General features: G+C 37.8%; 1 protein-coding gene across 4 annotated transcripts in view; it reads left to right on the top strand.

Annotated features, from left to right (window-relative positions):
- ITGA7 (integrin subunit alpha 7) overlaps positions 1-15,824 on the top strand; it is a 331,759-nt gene that overhangs the window by 291,382 nt on the left and 24,553 nt on the right. For all 4 annotated transcript variants that reach the window (XM_053708086.1, XM_053708088.1, XM_053708089.1 and 1 more), the window contains 2 exons: positions 11,033-11,116; positions 15,393-15,472. In XM_053708086.1, the coding sequence (XP_053564061.1) occupies positions 11,033-11,116; positions 15,393-15,472 (164 nt within the window). The remainder of the gene's footprint in view (positions 1-11,032; positions 11,117-15,392; positions 15,473-15,824) is intronic.

The raw sequence follows: 15,824 nt of genomic DNA, 5'->3' as shown, positions 1-15,824 counted from the left end.
AACCACATTATCAAAAATAAAAACGAATTACTCCTAATCTATAGCCCAATCAAAATAAAAAATCACCCCCAAAATAAAAAAACCCTAGCCTACACTAAACTGCCAATGGACCTTAAAAGGGCCTTTTGTGGGGTATTGCCCCAAAGAAATCAGCTCTTTTACCTGTAAAAAAAAAATACAAACACCCCCAACAGTAAAACCTACCACCCAACCAACCAACCCCCCAAATAAAAACCTATCTAAATAAACCTAAGTTAACCATTGCCCTGAAAAGGACATTTGGATGGATATTGCCCTTAAAAGGGCATTTAGCTCTTTTACATTGCCCAAACCCTAAGCTAAAAAAAAAACCGACCCAAAAAACCCTTAAAAAAAACCTAACACTAACCCCCGACGATCCACTTACAGTTTTCGAAGTCCGGACATCTATCCTCCTAGAGCCAGCGAAGTCATCATCCGGGCAGCCTCTTCCATTTTCATCCAGACGGTGAAGTCCTCATCCAGACGGCAAGAAGTCTTCATCCAGACGGCATCTTCTATCTTCATCCATCCGGCACATAGCGGGTCCATCTTCAAGACATCCAGCGCGGAGCATCCTCTTCTTACGATGGTTGCTGTAAAAAGAAGTTTCCCTTTAAGTGACGTCATCCAAGATGGCGTCCCTTACATTCCTATTGGCTGAAAGATTTCTATCAGCCAATAGGAATTAAAGGGAAAATGAACCCAATTTTTTTCTTTCGTGATTCAGATAGAGCATGAAATTTTAAACAACTTTCTAATTTACTCCTATTATTAAATTTTCTTCATTCTCTTGGTATATTTATTTGAAATGCAAGAATGTAAGTTTAGATGCCGCCCCATTTTTGGTGAACAACCTGGGTTGTTCTTGCTGATTGGTGGATAAATTTATCCACCAATAAAAAAGTGCTGTCCAGAGTACTCAACCAAAAAAAAAAAAGCTTAGATGCCTTCTTTTTCAAATAAAGATAGCAAGAGAACGAAGAAAAATTGATAATAGGAGTAAATTATAAAATTGCTTAAAATTGCATGCTCTATCTGAATCACGAAATATTTTTTTTTGGGTTCAATGTCCCTTTAAAGGTGAAAAAATCATATTGGCTTTTGCAATCAGCCAATAGGACTGAGCTCTCAATCTATTGGCTAATTGGAACAGCCAATAGGATGAAAGCTCAATCCTATTGGCTGTTCCAATTAGCCAATAGATTGAGAGCTCAGTCCTATTGGCTGATTGGATTAGCCAATAGGATGAAAGCTCAATCCTATTGGCTGATTGCAACAGCCAATAGGATTTTTCACCTTTAATTCCTATTGGCTGATAGAAATCTTTCAGCCAATAGGAATGTAAGGGACGCCATTTTTCCAGTGACGACCGTAAGAAGAGGATGCTCCGCGCCATATGTCTTGAAGATGGACCCGCTCCGCGCCGGATGGATGAAGGTAGAAGATGCCGTCTGGGTGAAGACTTCTTCTCGCTTTCAGCCAATAGGAATGTAAGGGACGCCATCTTGGATGACGTCACTTAAAGGGAAACTTGATTTTAACTCAACCATCGTAAGAAGAGGATGCTTCGCCCCGGATGTCTTGAAGATGGACCCGCGCCGGATGGATGAAGATAGAAGATGCCGTCTGGATAAAGACTTCTTGCTGTCTGGATGAGGACTTCGCCGGCTGGATGAAGATTGAAGAGGCTGCCCGGATGAAGACTTCTTGCCACCTGGATGATGACTTCGCCTCCTGGATGAGGATGGATGTCCGGACTTTCGAAAACTGTAAGTGGATCGTAAGGGGTTAATGTTAGGTTTTTTAAGGGTTTTTTGGGTGAGTTTTTTTTTTAGCTTAGGCTTTGGGCAATGTAAAAGTGCTAAATGCCCTTTTAAGGGCAATGCCCATCCAAATGCCCTTTTCAGGGCAATGGTTAGCTTAGGTTATTTAGATGGTTTTTAATTGGGGGGGTTGGTTGGTTGGTTGGGTGGTGGGTTTTACTGTTGTGGGGGTGTTAGTATTTTTTTACAGGTAAAAGAGCTGATTTTTTTAAGGGCCATTGGCAGTTTAGTGTAGGCTAGGGGTTTTTTTTTTTTGGGGGGGGGGGATTTTTTATTTTGATAGGGCTATTAGATTAGGAGTAATTTGTTTTTATTTTTGATAAAGTGGCTCTTTATTTTTTTAAATTTAGTGTTTATTTTTTCTTGCAATTTAAAAAATTGTATTTTAATAATTTATTATTTTTAGTGTAAGGCAGGTTTAGTGTAAGGCAGGTTAGGTTTTATTTTACAGGTAACTTTGTATATATTTTAACTAGGTAGTTATTAAATAGTTAATAACTATTTACTAACTAGTCTACCTAGTTAAAATAAATACAAACTTACCTGCGAAATAAAAATAAAACCTAAGCTAGTTACAATATAACTATTAGTTATATTGTAGCTAGCTTAGGTTTTTTTTTACAGGTAAGTTTGTATTTAATGTTGAATAGGAATTATTTAGGTAAAAATTGTAAGGTTTATTTAGCTTTATTTTAATCATATTTAAGTTAGGTGTTACCCTTTTTTTTTGCCGGCTCTCCCCATTGATGTCTATGGGGAAATCGTGCACGAGCACGTCAAAGCAGTGCTTGATTTCGGTGCGGTATGGAGCTCAACGCCACCATATCGCCCATACAAGCCTGCTTTTTTTAAACCTGTAATAGCAGCGCTATAGGGAGGTGAAATAACGCAGAAAATGTTGCGGTCGTTAATTTCCCTATAGCGCTCAAAACTCGTAATCTAGCTGAAAGTCTTCCTAGCAAATAGGAAAAGTATTACAGCGGAAGGTAACGGTCAGGGGTTCCTGAATTGCATCATACCATCAGGAGATAAGCAAAGCATCCTAGTAAAGAATGTTATGCACGTCCCAAGTTTAGAAGGAAGCCTCCTATCAGTGAAAACTCTTGCTAACAATGGACTCACAGTCCAGTTCCAAAGCAATGAATGCACAATTCGAAACAGGAGACAAATCCTAGCAGAAGGAAGGTTAAATGAACATCTGTACAAACTAATCACTGAAAGTGTCAGGATTCCACCTTAACTAGAATTCCATAAGGGAATTCAACCTTAACTTCCTCACCTTTCCATTAACCCTCCCACAGATCCTTTAAAATCTTCTACACACCTGCAAACAGGTGCTTAGTATTTTGTTAGAATTCACAAAGTCTAGCTGTGCACTGAGCTTCGTGAGAGTCAAATTGAATTTATCTAATTTACACTAGTGCAAAACCTATTTTGGATTTACTTTCTCTAGTTATTTTAGTGAAATCAAAAAATAACAATTTAACTGGAGTTTCACCTTTATTATCAAGCCTGGAAACTTACCATCGTTTACACTAAACAACCTCCATTACTACCACTTAAAGTTGCCATCTGTTTCAGTATAAACTAATTCCTTTCCGGATCAACTTGCTCTCATTGCTGAAAGGATTTACAATCATATTTGTCACCAAAGACTTGCTGTTAAACTGTTTAACTTCGTAACGAAAAGCGAAACTTAGCCACGCCCCCATGACGTAAGAGGTCTGACGTATTGGTACACTCGACTCCTACTACAGCGTTCAACAGCAGTTTCGCCTGGCATACTAATCACAGAGGTAAACGGTCAGTAGCAAATCTATCAGCTTATCAGAGACTGTTAGTAACTTAGCTTGTCATTGCTAAGATTTAATCTGACGTTATTATTCACTCTCATTAATTCACATAAATCAATTCATTGTAACTTAAACATAGTTGCAACTTGGATAAATGTGATACAAACTACTCAATAATTGAGAAATCATATTAAGACTGTTCTGCAGCTGAGAATCCAAATATAAAATTTAAACCTATCATTACAGAAAGGGAGCAAGCCAAAACAACCATTTATAATCCACACAACAAATGATTAGAAAACCCAGAAGCCATAAAGGAACTTGCAAATGGAGGTTTATCAGAAGACATGATAATATTGCCTTGCCACATGCTCATGACGTGCACATGTTGTATAAAAGCAAAGGCCACACGTACCCCACTTCCACAAGTCAAAGAAAAACCACTCACCCCATGGAACTCATACACAGTGATGTGTGTGGACCAATGAAAACCCCCACACCTGGCGGGAACAGATATTTACTGACCTTCATTGATTATTATTCCAGGTACACAACAACATATCTGATGAAGCACAAAAGCGAGACATCAGAGAAACTTTAAGAATTTATAGCTATATTCAGCAACAAATCTTAACGGAAACTTGGAATAATATGTACCGACAATGGAGGGGAATATATAAGTAAGGAAGTGGAGTCATACCTAAAGAAACAAGGTATTGTACACCATACACTCCTGAGCAAAATGGTGTTGCAGAAAGGAAAAATCGCACCCTCATAGAAATGGCAAGATGCATTCGTTCAGATGCCAATTTACCTAACCAGTACTGGGGTAAAGCAATAATGACTGCAACATACAGAACAGGCTACCATCAAAAACTATTGAAAGTACCCCATATGAAATGTGGAATGGATCAAAACCTTGTATGGGGCATATTAGAGCGTTTGGATGTAAAGCATATGCCTATGTTCCAAGTGAGAAACGCTCCAAATTAGAGAACACAGCCATAGAAGGCATTCTTTTGGGCTACAGTAAACAAAGTAAGGCCTATAGAATCCTTCATCCAAAGACCAACAAGATCACAATAAGCCGCAGTGTTTATTTTGATGAAAGCCAAACAGAAAAAATGTCCCTTTGAAAGCCATGAAGAGAAAATGTCCACTGAACCAGCAAGTGATGCTGACCAAAGTGAAGCTGTGCAGGAGACAGAACAAGAAGTGGAGCTTACAATATAAAAATTAGCTAGTCACAAACCAGTAGAACCCACTGAACAACCAGAAATTAGAAAATCAACTCGGGTGACGAAAGGGATACCACCCCCCATGCTGTCATACATCGCTAAGACACATGAAACACTCGAACCAACATCCTGGAAAGATATAGAAAAATTGCCAAAAAGGGAAGCCAATCAATGGAGAAAGGCAGCCGAAGAAGAAATAAAACCTGGACACTCACTGAGCTCCCCCCTGGTCGCAAAACTATAGGAAGCAAATGAACTTTTAAAGTAAAATATGATGCAGAAGGAAATATCCACAGATACAAGGCAAGATTAGTTACAAAGGGATACTCACAGAAATTTGGAGAAGATTATGATGAAACTTTCGCTCCAGTTGTAAAGCACTCCACCATCAGAGTGCGCCTTAGCATTGCAGCGGGAAAGGGAATGCAAGTGAGGCACCTGGACGTCAAAACTGCTTTCCTATATGGAGACATCAAGGAGGATCTCTACATGGAACAGCCACCTGGATTTGAGAAGGAACAGAACCTTGTATGTAAACTTCAAAAGAACATCTATGGACTAAAGCAAGCTGCGAGAATATGGAATGAAAAAGTGAATGAAGTACTCATGAAACAAGGATTCTCAAGAAGCAAAGCAGATCCATGTTTATATTCAAGGCATCAAGAAAACAAATGGATATACATCCTAATTTATGTTGATGACATCATAACTTGTTTTGAACAAGAAGGGGATTATGACCGAATAGTTCACATATTAAAACAGAACTTTGAGATTAAAGATCTAGGGAACATCACTCATTATTTAGGAATCCAAATAGAGAGGGAAGAGGATGGAAGCTATCTTCTTAACCAAAGACAGAAAATTGCAGAAAGATCAGAGCTGTTTCACATGCAAGATGCAAAAGAGGTAAAAACACCTATGGAACCAGATTACCTGAACGACAACGTAATAGAAAACTTGTAACCCAATAATGATAATTACCGAAGGGCAATTGGAAAATTGCTATACATTGCCACTGTGACAAGACCAGACATTTCTGCAGCAAAAAGAAAAGTTGCGACACCATGTCAACGTGACTGGAATGCAGGAAAGAGGGTGATACAGTATCTAAAAGGAACAACTCGGATGAAGCTGCGACTGCCAGCAACATCAAACCCAAAACTAATTGGATATGTTGATGCTGATTGGGCCGGAGATACCACTGACCGCAAGTCTACAAGTGGTTACATCTTTCAGTATGGAAAAGGACCAATAAGTTGGTCTAGTCGAAAACAAGTGACTGTTGCACTCTTTTCAACGGAAGCAGAATATATATCAGCAGCACATGCATGTCAATAAGCAATTTGGATTTGTCAACTTCTACTAGATATGGGACTGGATGTGTCTAAACCCATACCAATCCTTGAAGACAACCAAGGGTGTATAAAGTTGACACAATCAGAGTCAATCCTCGAATCAAGCACATTGATGTAAAATATAATTTGCTCAGGGACATGCAAGAACAGGGCATTATTGACATTCAATATTGCCCATCGAAAGAGATGACTGCAGGCGCACTCACTAAACCGTTGCCAAGGGAACGTCATTGTTTTCTTCAAAATGAACTGAATATAGTATAATTACGTACATGCCTTTGAGAAGGGGTGTTGGGAAATACGACAGCATGTACTGTACCACATGTATGAACAACATTAAGGCTGTAGATGGCGCTGTGCAGTTTAGATTACAAATTGTTTATATCTGTGAACTTGTTCATTCACTAACAGAAAGGAAGTTGTGTTCTTTTTCTCTATTGTGTTTTCTCCTCTCTGTGTGCTGACCACTGTTTTAAAAGTGATTAATATGTTCTAAATGCTGCTATTGCATCTGTATAAGTAAAGCCTAATGCAGTATTCCTAAAAGCTTCCCGGGTGTCTTTTTGATACATAACCAACAGTTATCTGCTGACTGGTGGCCAGTGCCGCCATCAGGGGGTGACAGGGGTGACTCCTGTCAGGGGCCCAATGGGTCAGGGGGCCCCATGAGGCAAGAACTAAAAAAAAAAAAAAAAAAATTAATTTTGGCATCCACCAGTGGGTACTACAGCAGAGTGCTAATTGGGAAATGTTATTACAAGGAGTAAAGTATTAGCGTTTGAGAGGATTTCTGAGTGTGCACTAAACCACTATGCACAGTGTGAGACAGACTTGGCACTTTGTTTGTACAGTGTGTGCCTGAGTCAGACGGCACTTTCATTTGCAGAGGAGGTAGGACTTACTAGCAAATGTTTTTTATTTCTTTGTGCAATTTCGGATTGTAACTTCAGTGTGGTAGTAGTTGTATGGTGGGGCCAGTGGTCCATAAAAACACATTTTTTTTAGCAGCAGTGTATTTATGATTATTTGACAATGCTGTAGAAATTCTATATTTAAAACCATGCACAAATGTTGCCTCCTCAATACACAAATGGTAGGTGCCCTTTTGGCAGATAAGCATTTTATATATATATATATATATATATATATATATATATATATATATATATATATATATATATATATATATATATATATATATATATATATATATATATATATATATATATATATATATACAGGGAGTGCAGAATTATTAGGCAAGTTGTATTTTTGAGGATTCATTTTATTATTGAACAACAACCATGTTCTCAATGAACCCAAAAAACTCATTAATATCAAAGCTGAATAGTTTTGGAAGTAGTTTTTAGTTTGTTTTTAGTTATAGCTATTTTAGGGGGATATCTGTGTGTGCAGGTGACTATTACTGTGCATAATTATTAGGCAACTTAACAAAAAACAAATATATACCCATTTCAATTATTTCTTTTTACCAGTGAAACCCATATAACATCTCAACATTCACAAATATACATTTCTGACATTCAAAAACAAAACAAAAACAAATCAGTGACCAATATAGCCACCTTTCTTTGCAAGGACACTCAAAAGCCTGCCATCCATGGATTCTGTCAGTGTTTTGATCTGTTCACCATCAACATTGCGTGCAGCAGCAACCACAGCCTCCCAGACACTGTTCAGAGAGGTGTACTGTTTCCCTCCTTGTAAATCTCACATTTGATGATGGACCACAGGTTCTCAATGGGGTTCAGATCAGGTGAACAAGGAGGCCATGTCATTAGATTTTCTTCTTTTATACCCTTTCTTGCCAGCCACGCTGTGGAGTACTTGGACGCGTGTGATGGAGCATTGTCCTGCATGAAAATCATGTTTTTCTTGAAGGATGCAGACTTCTTCCTGTACCACTGCTTGAAGAAGGTGTCTTCCAGAAACTGGCAGTAGGACTGGGAGTTGAGCTTGACTCCATCCTCAACCCGAAAAGGCCCCACAAGCTCATCTTTGATGATACCAGCCCAAACCAGTACTCCACCTCCACCTTGCTGGTGTCTGAGTCGGACTGGAGCTCTCTGCCCTTTACCAATCCAGCCACGGGCCCATCCATCTGGCCCATCAAGACTCACTCTCATTTCATCAGTCCATAAAACCTTAGAAAAATCAGTCTTGAGATATTTCTTGGCCCAGTCTTGACGTTTCAGCTTGTGTGTCTTGTTCAGTGGTGGTCGTCTTTCAGCCTTTCTTACCTTGGCCATGTCTCTGAGTATTGCACACCTTGTGCTTTTGGGCACTCCAGTGATGTTGCAGCTCTGAAATATGGCCAAACTGGTGGCAAGTGGCATCTTGGCAGCTGCACGCTTGACTTTTCTCAGTTCATGGGCAGTTATTTTGCGCCTTGGTTTTTCCACACGCTTCTTGCGACCCTGTTGACTATTTTGAATGAACCGCTTGATTGTTCGATGATCACGCTTCAGAAGCTTTGCAATTTTAAGAGTGCTTCCTCTGCAACATATCTCACTATTTTTTACTTTTCTGAGCCTGTCAAATCCTTCTTTTGACCCATTTTGCCAAAGGAAAGGAAGTTGCCTAATAATTATGCACACCTGATATAGGGTGTTGATGTCATTAGACCACACCCCTTCTCATTACAGAGATGCACATCACCTAATATGCTTAATTGGTAGTAGGCTTTCGAGCCTATACAGCTTGGAGTAAGACAACATGCATAAAGAGGATGATGTGGTCAAAATACTCATTTGCCTAATAATTCTGCACTCCCTGTATATATATAAATACTTAGTAAAATTATTTGAAATTCAAACGGAGAGTGCCTGCTTCTTTTTGGAATTATATATATATATATACTGTAATATATATATATATATTAAATTCCAGTTTACTGCCCCTTTATACAAGGACTTTCCAGATGCAAGGATGCATTTTATCTAAGATGTTTACATCTGCATAACATGTTATACTCTCAGACTAAGATTGCTCAGTGTTTGAAATGAGACAGGTTAACTTAAAATTGTTCAGTTTAGACTACAGCTGACTTCATTTTGAAATACATACCAACAAGCCTAAATCCTGCATTTAACCAGATTTAATGGTATGAGTACCACAGCTTATGGTTCCACCAAGACCATATAGAGTACAGCATTTTCAAAATCCATAAGTACAGCTGACAGATGGGAACATTTGTACACTATATTTGAAGTGGTTGGTTAGGGAAAATAGGGAAAAATCAAACAAACACATGTCAACCTTTTAAAAGTACTTTTCTTCATCTAGCCATCTACCCAGATAATTAATGTACAATTTTGAATTCACAGAATTATTTTTGTTTGCAGATTTACAAATATGATTCTTTAAAAAGTGATCTCTTAATTTCTGCAATTTTTTTATCATGCATGTCAAACACTGTTGATTTAGGGGATGCAAGGTGCATAAATGTTTCCTCCTGTGAGTGTTTCTGTGGGTGTTTGTGTCTTTGTGCTTTGGTTTGTGTTTCTATAAGTGTGTATGTATTTTTTTTCTGTGGGTCTCTCTGTGAGGGTGGGTGTGTATGTCTGTGCATTTTCTGTGGATGTCTGTGAGGGTGTGTTCATATGTCTTTGAGCTTTTTCTATAGGTGTCTCTGTGAGGGTGTGTGTATTTTCTCTGGATGCCTCTGTGAGGGTGGGTGTGTATGTCTGTGTTTTCTGTGGATGTCTCTTTGAGGGTGTGTGTGTATGTATGTATGTCTGTGTTTTCTGTGGATGTCTCTGTGAGGGTGTGTGTATGTCTTTGTGTGTTTTCTGTGGATGTCTCAGTGAGGGTTTGTGTATGTATGTCTTTCTGTGTTTTATGTGGTTGTCTCCCTGTGTGCGTATGTCTTTGTGTGTTTTCTGTGGGTGTCTCTGTGTGTGTGTGTATGTCTTTGTGTGTTTTCTGAGGCTGTCTCTGTCGGTGTTTCCTTGGGTGTATGTGCAAGTTTGAGTTTGTTATGCGTGTGTGTCCATTGTCTGTTCCTTTTTAGGACATTTTGACCTTACTACTGATTATTCACATCTTTCTACAGACTTTGAGACTAATGAGACCTTTCCGGAAGTCACCAATCTACCATTTAACCTTTAAATTATTGTTTAGGCAGTTCAGGGCCCTTCCTTTCAGCCACTGCATGCTGTTGTCATCATTTAGTTGGCATCTTCCTTTACAAAAAGATAATCAGAACTCCATATTTTGTTTTCTAAATCTCCTTTTTTTTTACAAAACTGTAGTTTACTTCATTACTTGTCAGGTCAATGTAAACAAGTGCTGAGTGTCTGTTTGGGTGTCTGTGTCTGAGTGTGTTTCTTTGTGTGTCTGCTAGAGTGTCTATATGTGAATCCTTATGTGTGAGTGTGTGTGTGTGTCTGTGTGTTTGTATGTTACTACCTTTACAACATTATCAAAATTAAATAGACACTTAAGAATAAAGTGCATAAACGTTTTAGTCACTTGGTCAAAAATTGCACGTCAAAGGAGGGGGGGGAGGCTGATCAATGATTAAGTCAGTCAATTTATAGTGGCGGCCCTGCTGTTGGCTGTACATATATGCCTCTTGTCATTGGCTTACACAATGCTAGCTCCCTGTAGTGCATTGTTGCTCCTTCAACGAAGGATAACAAGAGAATAAAGCACATTTGATAATAGAAGTAAATTAGAAAGTTGTTTAAAATTGAATGTTTTATGTCTGAATTTATAAAAGAAAAATGTTGGGTTTCTGTCCCTTTAAATTAATGTTTTTATTTCTCATTTACACACAGGACAAGCTGATAGTGTGCACTTCCAACGTGAATGCCTCTCAAGCCACATGTGAACTTGGTTACCCCATGAAGAGAAATGCTGAGGTACTTACATTAAATTCACAGTATTTTATTATATATTTATGGTGTCCGTTTCTCTTGCTCTATGCCTAATGTACTTCAGTTCATTACTTTACCAGTTTCTCGAATGAATTGAAGAGTACATCTACCATTGTTTTATATTTAAATAAATACAAGTTGCTTTCCAGCCTTTAAAAGGATTTATTTCAGATCTCATGATCACCATTATAGGCTGACTGTTTGTCTTTGTGCACATTCTTATCCTTCTTTTGCACATATCTGCCATCCCTAAAGTAACACAAAAAGGCCATATTTACACTACACTGTCATGGAGTCCTAGAGTCTGAATGTAAACTGTAAATGACTTAATAAACACTTCCAGCGCTATTTACCTCTGTCCTTTTGCTAGTGTAGGATTTTGAGTGGCAGGATATCCGGGTTATTCCATGGCTTCTCCTGTATTGTAATTATTGTTTTCATAGTGGTAGTTAGTATAGCTTTATATAGCTAGTGAAAGTGAACACTTTGAGATTGTAATATAAAATGCTTAATTATTCATAGTGAAATAACTTTGCAATATGTGTTCATTATTTATTTTGTCCCCTTTTCCTGTAATTTAAGTCTTACCATTTTGCATTATTCAGTTCTGAAAACTGAAAGAGCACATGAGGTTTCACGTGCTTTAAAAACCCTGCCATCTACAGACTTGTGTCTATACTGGCTCCTCCACATAAGGAAAGTGGGGGTGGAGTCTGAACAGTGAAAAACAATTGCAGCATAAATATTTTTTAATTTGTTCTAATACGGTTCAGACTCTGCTGATATGATAATTGCTTGAACTACTGCAGATTTTTTTTTCGTAATTACACTAAAGAAGCACTAGGTATAATATTGTATTGAAAGCAAAAATTAGTCTAAGAATAGTCTGAAGATTAAATTAGTTGTAAATATTGAATAAATAATTATAAAGTTTTAGTTTCTATTGAGTAATGGTCACTGCCATATTGAAATCTAGGTTTCCCTTATCTAATTTCTTTTTATGAAGACAAGAATGGATATAAAAAGAGTCACTGAAGTGTGCAAACAATGGCTTTGTAGGGTATGGAAATGTTACAATAGTTACTCTGCTCATTTATAGAAGTGTTTTAACTGGCCTTTCCAGGGGATATGAGATAAGAACACTAGGTTACAATATAGTAACTAGTAGTCTACCTAGTTAAAATAAATACAAACTTACCTGTGAAATGAAAATAAAACCTAAGCTAGCTACAATGTAACTTATTTATATTGTAGCTAGCTTAGGTTTTATTTCACAGGTAAGTATATTTTTAGTTTTAAATAGGAATTATTTAGTTAATAATTGTACATTTAATTTAGATCTAATCTAATTATGTTAAAGTTAGGGGGGCTGGCAGTTTAGGGTTTAATAGGTTTATTTAGTTAATAAGTGTAAATTTAATTTAGCTATATTTGTATTATGTTAAAGTTAGGGGGTGTTAGGGTTAGGGTTAGGTTTAGGGGTTAATATAGTTTAATTTAGCTTGTTGCAATGTGGGGGGCTGGCGGTTTAAGGTTAATAAATGTAATATAGTGGCTGCGATATCGGGAACGGCAGATTAGGGGTTAATCATTTTATTTAGGTAGCAGCGATTAGGGGTTAATAACTAGGCAGGTGTCAGTGATGTCAGGGGCAGCAGATTAGGGGTGTTTATACGTAGGGTTTATGTTAGGGTGTTAGGTTTAAACTGAATTTTAATTTCCTCATAGACATCAACGGGGCTGCATTACGGAACTTTTGTTTCCGCAATCGCAGGTGTTTTTTTTTTTGCCAGCTCTCCCCATTGATGTCTGGGGGGAAATCGTGCACGAGCATGTCTCAGCAACGCTCTGATTGTGTGCGGTATGGAGCTCAACACAACCATATCGCACTCAAAAGGCGTATGTTTGAGAACTTGTAATAGCAGCGCTATAGAAAATTAAATAACGTAACTTTTATGGCGTTCATAATTTCTCTATAGCGCTCAAAACTCGTAATCTAGCTGATTGTTATTAATGGCCCGATACCTTCATGTCTGAATTAAATACTTAGGTCATGTGGCTGATATTGAATTATCATCCTCCGTAAAGTGTTAAATTTTCTCTTTTAACGCTTAAGTCTCTTGGCAATTTACATTGTCCCTATTTTCTCGCTTTGCACTAAATAATGTCTGTAGTTTACTATTTGCACCTCTCATTGAAATCACGGGGCACCAGTAAATAGTAATTTGCACCGCATTTGCATAGTACAATGATAGTGGCATTAATATCTTCAAAGAAAACAATATTTTATAAGTTATGGTTTTCCTGAATACATCTGCTGTACCGAGTAAAGGAATTGAATTTACTACATTCAGTCTTTTCATTCTCTCATCCCAGAAGACAATTGGCAATGTGAGTACCAGAGGAGTGTGATTAAACTACTAGGCCGAGCAAATAGAGAAACAACACAATCAATGCTACTAGAGTTTTCTGCTATTCTACAAAAAGATGGAAGAAACAACTTGAATAAAATATTATTATAAAAGTAATTTTAAATATATACATTTGTGCAGCATTGATCATATGACTACCTCACAGATGTCTGAAGCATAGACATAATCTTCTGAAACAAGAAGAGAAGATATAGGGGCCTATCTATCAAGTTCCGAATGGAGCTTGATGCCCCGTGTTTCTGGCGACCGCTGCCCCATAACCTGTCCGTCTGCTCTGAGCAGGCAGACAGACATCGCCGGAAATCAACCCGATCGAGTACGATCGGGTTGATTGACACCCCCCTGCTGGCGGCCCATTGGTCGCAAGTCTGCAGGGGGCGGCGTTGCACCAGCAGCTCTTGTGAGCTGCTGGTGCAATGCTGAATACGGCGAGCGTATTGCTCGCCGTATTCAGCGAGCACTGTCGGATCAGGTCTGTCGGATCAGGTCTGCCAGACTTTCTTAAATAGGGGCCTAAGTATCATATGTGATGCACACACTTGGTCTAAGTAAAAAAAAAAAAAAAAAAACTTTATTAAGCACAAATTCATTTTTTAAATTTGACTTTACTGAAAGCAGATCTTTACTAGGATTCTGTGAAAAGAACATTGCCATTGTTTTTGTCATATGAGTAAAAAAAAACACATAGCTTCAAACATCTCACCAAAACCAAAATATGACTTGGGACTATGATTCGCTGGCAAGGAAAAGCTAACAATGATTTAGTAAGAGCTGAATCTATGTTTCAATGTATGTATCAACAGGTAAATTTAAAGAAAAAGTGGCAAAAACTCATAGGGAACAAAATACAGAAACATAGAGGTTATTATCTGTTTTATACCATTTTCTCTAAGAAAAAAAAGAAGACGTTTTGCCATTAATTATAGACAGGCGTGAATTATTCAGTCTAGATTGCTAAGGAACCAGGACTCTGCAGGAAAGTTGCATTAAAGAAATAAAAAGAAATTGACCCCATAACTTAATAGGAGAAGAATATTAGCTTCTCTTTAATAGAAGATACATTTCTAAATATCAGATAAGGAGTTATCAAATGTGCTTAATCACAAGCTGTGCAACAATGAAACTGTAATAAAGTGTGTACTGGTTGATACAAATAAATAGAGATATAGAGAATCTATGATCTGCATTAGTTGTGACAAGAGACTGAGTCACAAGCGTCACTTTACCTACTACTGTTACTTAAATCAGCATTGTCACATATTGAGGCAGCCATGTTAGCTCTACATCTTTTACTCCTCTGCATATAGGGAAGTTAATGACAAAACTTCGAACCACAGTACTGTCAACAGGAGCCAACAATGTTGTACCAAACCATTGCTTATCTCGCTGGGCTGAGTTACAAAATATAATGTAATTAACATAAACATTTCTTTCTGTTAGACTATAACTGAGAAAATATCTGATGGAAACCCACATGGCAGAGTATGCAGCTTTAATTTAGCAAGAAGACGTTTCTCAGTCCGCTAACTTGTCCCTTAGGACTTAAATAACGACACAATTTCTTGTCCAGTATGGACATTAAGTTCTTCTGGTCTTTATATACAAGACTTTAGTCAGGCTGATATCATTAATGAATTGTCTACTACGGTAAATGAATATGTTTGATTTGTTACCCTTCCTCTTTGTGTTGCCTAGTAAATATTTAGTATGTATTTGTTTTTTGTCATGTATGTTACTGCTTCCCTCCTCCTTATATCTCTACAACCTTCCTCTATCTCATTTAATTAGTTATAGTAGAATTATAATCTTGCCATGTTTCTTGCCAACAGATCTCATTTTATCTGGTTATCAGCATCCCTGGAATAACTCTTGAGACAACAGAATTGGAGGTGAACCTTGAACTGACCACGTAAGGCTTTAGCTAAGCTTTGCTATAGTGTGATGTAGTTATTGCATTCACTCAAGGAGCAGCTCCTCAGCCTATCCAGGGTGTTCTTTGAAGGGATTTTAAACTAAAATGCATTCATTATTTATTTTGTTTTCTATTGCTGTAAAATACGTCTGAAATTGATGCTTTTTTCCACTCCTTCCAGTGCAGTATTTATTGGTGGGCATATCTTGTGTAAGAGCTTGATTAATAGGCAATGAAGTGCATTGTGCGTACACACCAGTCCACACCTGTTTGGCTCTGAGATCTGAACCAGGTGCATGTACAAGATAAAACCAGGTGCATGCACAAGATAAAACCAGGTGCATGCACA

The sequence above is a fragment of the Bombina bombina genome, chromosome 3 (assembly GCF_027579735.1).
Source record: "Bombina bombina isolate aBomBom1 chromosome 3, aBomBom1.pri, whole genome shotgun sequence".
NCBI lineage: Eukaryota > Metazoa > Chordata > Amphibia > Anura > Bombinatoridae > Bombina > Bombina bombina.
This window is presented reverse-complemented; position numbering and strand designations above follow the sequence as displayed.